We start from the raw sequence: 6529 nt of genomic DNA, 5'->3' as shown, positions 1-6529 counted from the left end.
TGTAGTAGTGATACCTCAGGGGGACAGATGGTAAGAGTTCCTTGTAGGAAATGGGTAAATGATACATATATCCAGGGAAGAGAGAGGGGTTTGTGTGATGGCACTGGAGAAGTACCCCCTGCTCCTTGGAACCAGCATCTAGTGAGATCCCGTTATCCTGCAAGGAATTCCAACTGCCTCCAAGGAATTTCAGCTGGACGTTGTGCTCCAAAGTAAAGATGCAGCTGCTAGTATGCTGTCTCTTGTGTAGTGTCATGTGGTCCTTATGCCAGCTACTGAAATAACGTGAAGAAAACAGTAGCCCGTATTTTCTGTATCTCTTTCCTTTTTTATTCTTAAGGATATTTACATAAAAAGGAGCTTTATCATCCAGAATTCCTCTTCCCTTCACCTGATGTCATGTTTTACTTCTGGCATCAAGAATAGCCCCAGAATAAGTATTACAAGAATCAGCCGAGACAGAAATTCAGATTTTGTATATTCAGTTGCTTATAAAGAGGGTTCTGTTTATGGCATTTCACGAGGTAAATTAAAATATTTGTAGTTGATAAATATTATTTCCCTAATAGAATTTCTTTGTTTATTCATAGGAGTTATGCTGCAGAGGAGTGGGCTGTTGTGGCTTGCTGTCTTGATAACCCTGTGGGTTCCCTCAAATGCTCAGGGTAAGTTGTGACACTTCTTAACTAGATATGGAGTAACTCTTAAAATTTTAAGCTAAAAGTTGGTGTAAAACGTTGGCTTACCTGAGCTAAAGTGGACAAAGTAACATATACAATTTATTTTAGAAGTGCCGGGAATGGTAGTTGTTGTGCATATTTTTGGTACACACATTTCACTACTGCTAAATGAAGATTCCCCAATAAATACCCCAAAATTGCTTTCTTTAGAAATTGTTGATCAAAATGTATATAATCTCAGAAATAATGACTGTTACACTTTCCTCTGCAGTGGAAATGTATGGTGAAAATAACATAAACTTAATCACTGAGTGGGCTGAACATTTTAAAAAGATACAGGTGGAGAAATAGACCTCTACAGACCAATTTTAAGTAGAATGTAAATTGGCACAGTGCCAGACCCTCATTCACATCAGACTTCTTGGCCTGAATCTTTGAAAAGCAGATATCTTGCTTCCTGTTGTCATGTGGCCATGTGGCTTCTCATAATTCGATTTTTATTAGCTGATGGTCACAATATAGAAATTGGCTTAAGTTCCTTTTCTGTTCATATATATTAAAAATATGTAATGAATACATTTGTACACGCATCTATGCATAGGCGTATACATGACATACAGCATGTATATATACATATATACACAAGTGTGTATTACGTAGTGCTATAAAATATGTAGCCATATGGTTAGTTATTTAATCAAACATATTTATACCTACACCCTTAGAAGGAGAGAGTTGTCATGTAAATGACAGGTGGAAAATACAATTCACTTGCATGCTCGTAGGAATAGTTCTGTTTGTGGAAGGAGGAAAGTATTGGGTTTACTCTGCTCATCCTGACATCTGTCATATAATTACAGTTACCAAGTAGAGTGTGCAGAGTTGTTTCTTTCTCTAAGACTTTCTGTAGACACTTTGTCACACACTGTTAACTTTTTCAGATGGTGACAAGGAAGAGGAGACTACCTTTGATTTACTTCAAGTCAGTAACATAAACCGAAAGACAGTTGGAGCAAAATTGTTTCGGGGTCCAGACCCTGCTATCCCAGCATATCGTTTCATTCGGTTTGACCATATACCTCCATGTAAACCAGAGAAGTTAAAAAAGATTGTCAAACTCATACGCCAGAATGAAGGCTTCATCCTTTCAGCCACCCTGAGGCAGGACAGGCAATCTAGAGGCACTATCCTTGCTTTAGAGGGTCCTGGCATCGGTGAAAGGCAGTTTGAGATAATTTCTAATGGCCGGGCCAACACCCTGGACCTCATCTATTGGGTGGATGGCTTCCAGAATGTGATTTCCCTGGAAGACGTGGACCTCGCTGATTCACAGTGGAAGAACCTCACCGTGCAAATAACAGGGGAGAGCTACAACCTCTATATTGGCTGTGACCTTATTGACAGCTTCATCCTGGAGGAGCCTTTCTATGAGCAGCTGAAAGCAGAGAACAGCAGAATGTATGTGGTGAAAGGGTCCATTCGGGAGAATCATTTCCGGGTAGGTAACCTGGAGAAGCTCGGGTCTCTGGTGAGGTAAGATGGCAACTGCAAGTAGTTGTTTGAGAAGATGCAATAGCAGAATTTTATTCTCACAATGCCTCTTGGGTTTGGTGGGTCACAGGTGTTCCCAAGCTGAATTTCTCCAGAGTGTGTTTTATTCATTGCTGGATCCCTGTTGTGTAAATTTGGGGTTCCTGAAAGCAAAGGACTGGTAAAGCAAAGTCTAGGTCCAGTAAAAGTGTACAAAACCAGTTTCTGGGCTTTCCTGTGCAACCATCCACTTTCTTCTCTAGATGTAAGGCTTCTAAACGTGTTGCATTTTTGTGGCGATTTGTAGAATTCTTTGGAAATTTCTTGGAGAATGATTTTTCCATTGAAATTTATCTATTCAAGTCATAAGAGACTGCCAATATTTTTAAATTTTATTTGAAAGAGGAAGGGAAAAAAAAAAGAACTTTAAGTGGAGCTGAAGCATGTGATGTTGGTCCATCCCCCTAACAGAATATCTTGGTTTGCCATTCTGAATAACTTTTTATTGAAATTAAAAAAAAAAAAGAAAAAAGAGAGAAGAAAATGCTTTGATTAGTCCTGTAAATGAGATCTTTTTTCTTTTCTTTTTGTGGAAAACATTTATTGTTTCTCTGTTTTAAAATGAAGCAATTACAAACTTTCTGTTTTTCCTATAAAATGAAAATCAGTGATGTGATCTGGCCCAAGTCCTTTAAGGGTGGCTTCTTTTCACTCACAGCTGAAATTAAACTTGAACTCATGGCTTCAAAAATTTTAAAAAGCCCTTTCTTTCTCATCCTGTTGCGCCATCTGGTTGTCAGCCAGAGTGTGACATGCTCGAGTGTGGTTCCATGGAGTGACCAGTTTTGGCAGGGAAGCCAGAAGTTCTTGCTCACAGCCTCTCTAGTTCAAGTTTGTCTGTCAGTTGCCTCTCTAGTTCAAGTTTGTCTGTCAGTTGTGCTCATAGAACTGGTTCTGGAGCTGTACTGTTAGGCACTAAAATAACCTGTTTTTAAAGTAATTGTTTTCTTCAAGTTTTTTTTTTAAGTGAAACAGATACCAGTCTGGTTTTGCAGTGTTGTCTTAGGGTAGTGTCAGACCAACTAAGGAGGCAGCAAAGTTCGGTGCATGGGAATAACTGGCTTAGGACGGAAGTGTGATGGGGCAGGAACTTCAAAAGTTGGCTTTGACCTGATGACGAGTGTCTCGTAGAACTGAAATCTAAAATGTGCACTATGAAAATGGAGATTTGAGCTCATAGTTATTTAATAGCATTTATTATGACTTATTTCTGAAGAGGACTAATTTTATTGCTTATAGTATTGAAATTGTAGATAAAATAACTGTAAACATTTTTTTAGTGTGTGCCAGTTTTAATGCCTTGTAGACTGTTTTTTTTTGGTGGTTTTTTTTTTTTTTTGACATATTTACTTATGGCTAAATCCAGTCAGTAGCACGGGTTTGAGACAGATCAGTTATTAGTTTACTCCCAAATTTTCTAACTGTTTTCTAATTATTTTTTTATTATTATCACAGGGTCTTTTGCAAAATATTCAGTTAATCTTTGATACTTCAATAGAGGATGTTCTGCGTAAGAAAGGATGCCAGAGAAGCCAGTCAAGTAAGGCTTTTTAACCTAATTATTGCTGTTCAATTGACTCTGAAAAATGAGAAATTTCCATGGTGGCATATTATCCTAAAACCCTGCAACAAATCCCTTTGAAATGAGCAAGAAAATGAGTTGCTTTTTGGTGGTCATAGGAACATATTTTTTAGCTATCTTGAGATACCATTTCTACTCTCTAGCCTGCTCTTTTAGTTCTTATTGCTTAGGTTTGTAACTCTGAGCCTCTGTTTTTAAGTTGGGAGAAAAGCTGTCAAGCAAGAAATTAATAGAAATAGAAGGAAAAATGCATATGTATGGAAATATCTCTATACTATTCCATGAGAAATCTGTGATTCTTTGAGCACAAGACTGTTAGTGGTGGTTCTGAATTCTGCTTCTGACTCTCAGTGGACCCATGAACAAGCCTTAAAGACACTGAATTCCTCTGCAATAAGTTTGCTGACTGAAAGAGGCTTTGGGTGTGAATCCCAAAGCATTGTTAATCAAAACAACCTAAGGAAAATAAGAAAAAAAGCAAAACTGAAGAGGTATGGAAGGCATGTATGTGACAGGCTGACATGTGTTCTTGTTAGTCCATGCTGACCTCACCAGGAGGGGAGCCTTCTGTGTGTGGGAGTATATTGGATTCATCATGAAAGAATTATGAAAATTTGTCGAGTATGCACTAAGGTTTTGTATTTAAGCTCGTGGGAGGTGCTGGTTATTTTACTTTCCAGTGTATGTAACTGTCAAGAGCTCAGTCAAGAATCGGAGACAACTGAGTCCATCAGAGGAATGTGGTGGGTGCACAAGGCAATCAGGGCTTCGGGTTTTATTTGAAACTCCTGCCATCTGAAATGCCATTATTCCTGTCACTTTGCTAAAACATATGACACAGAGCAATCAGTTAAGTAGACTGTACTCAACTTTTTTCCTTGTTTATGCAGAAACCAAAAATTAAGCAGTAGGTGGCCTTGACTTTTTCAAAGGGAGACAGAGTGTTGAGATTTTATAATGAAAAGCCTCTAAGTGTGTATATATGTATGTAAGTATATGTCTATTTAGGGGTGTGCATATATGTATATGCACAAAAAATTCAACTGAGCTCACTAGTCTTTTTTTTTTTTTAAATCTTGATAAAGGATGTTGGTTGGTTTTTTTAATATGTTCTGGAGGTGTGCCCTGGTGCAGGACCTCAGACACAAGTGTCATGATGTGTTAAATGAGTCACATCGGCTAGAATGGAAGCAGCCTTAGATGGCACAAGCAAGAAGTCATGCCCTCATTTGTTGGTTGCCATCTCTCCCAGCCAAGCTGTTTTCTGTATTCAGAAACTACTCAGAACTACTGATTACTAGTTTTTCAACTTTGTTAGTGGAAGAAAATGTTTGAGGAGCAGAACTGCTGTGAGAAAATAGAAGGTGTATTTAGGTCTGACTGTGATCTGAATAAAAAAGGATGGTTTCAGGAAGGACACAGTTCATCTATCCTGCTTCATTTGCCAGTGGAAACAAAACTAGAAGTTACGGTAGAACCTTGTGGGCACATTCAGCAGAGGCAGAACAATCTCAGTCAAGAGAAGGGGACCCGTAGGTGTAGATGGATTGAATCAACAAAACCAAAGAAAGACAGTGTCTACAAATCTTCTATATTATTATTGGTTGATGAGCACAAAGGGAAATAGTGTGACCAAATGTTTTGAAATATCACCACGTAGAGATGGGTTGTTACTGTACTTCAGCTGTGAAGAGGATGCCAATGGGAGTTTAAAGGGATAATTGAGTTCTGCATGCTGATACATACCTTAGGAGGAATTCTTATATCCTTCAGCTGTTGCAGCTATAACCAACAGATAATATTTTCTTAATGTATTTTGTATCACATCTGTCAACTACTAGATTTCAGGCCTGATAAATTGTACAGATTTGGGTTGGGTTTTTTTGTTTTATCCTTCCTGGGAAGTATTTAGCAAATAGTTCAGTTCTCAGTATTTTTACTTTTACTTTGCAACACCAAGAGAACACTAGAAGATGGAGATTACAGAAGAAAGCTGATAATACGCTGTGGCTCGAGACCATCAAATTACTTGAGAGACTTGTTATGTGCATGGCTGATTTTCTGGCATTGCCTAGCCAGCTTAATTACCACAGTTGAAAAGCCATGGGCGATATGTTACTGACCACAGAGTACTTATTTTGCCATTTTGATGGACAGCTCATTGTGCTGAGATGCAGGCACTAAGGTGCCATATTTACATATGAGTGTCCCACGTGTCAGATGTGACCAGTGAAGTGCCCTCAGCTGCTTTTTCAGAGACAGGACTGTGTTTTCCTACCGTATCTTTAATCCTACTATGGGAACGTGTGGTATGGTGAAATGGTAGCTTGGGGTTGCCGTTGGGCTGAGGGTGGGAAAGCATCTCTGTAGTGTGGTGGCTGCAAATACTTTATGCAGGGCTTAACACAGCTCTGGGTAGGAGAGATGACAAAAAACCGCCTAAGTAGGCACATCAATAAAATCCCTTCTTCAACTAGATCAACAGAATGACATTTGCATATGTGAAAGGATGCAGGTTCTGCTCTTCTTTGTCATTTTAAAGATAATCTTGTCGTCCTTAGGAAATTAGCAGGAAGCTAGCAGCAGAGAACTGATTTCCCAGTGATCCCCAGGCATCTTCTTTCAGTTGCTGCCAAGTACCAGTAGGAAGTGTGGATTTAGTTCTTCTAGCATAGTT

General features: G+C 38.8%; 1 protein-coding gene across 1 annotated transcript in view; it reads left to right on the top strand.

The window, feature by feature from the left end:
- The first annotated feature begins 594 nt into the window (after positions 1-594).
- THBS2 (thrombospondin 2) overlaps positions 595-6529 on the top strand; it is a 31281-nt gene continuing 25346 nt past the window's right edge. The window contains exons 1-3 of the mRNA XM_010075484.1: positions 595-665; positions 1622-2178; positions 3726-3810. Of these exons, the coding sequence (XP_010073786.1) occupies positions 596-665; positions 1622-2178; positions 3726-3810 (712 nt within the window). The 5' untranslated portion in view covers position 595. The remainder of the gene's footprint in view (positions 666-1621; positions 2179-3725; positions 3811-6529) is intronic.

The sequence above is a fragment of the Pterocles gutturalis genome, unplaced genomic scaffold (genome assembly GCF_000699245.1).
Source record: "Pterocles gutturalis isolate BGI_N339 unplaced genomic scaffold, ASM69924v1 scaffold27977, whole genome shotgun sequence".
NCBI classification, from domain to species: Eukaryota; Metazoa; Chordata; class Aves; order Pterocliformes; family Pteroclidae; genus Pterocles; species Pterocles gutturalis.
This window is presented reverse-complemented; position numbering and strand designations above follow the sequence as displayed.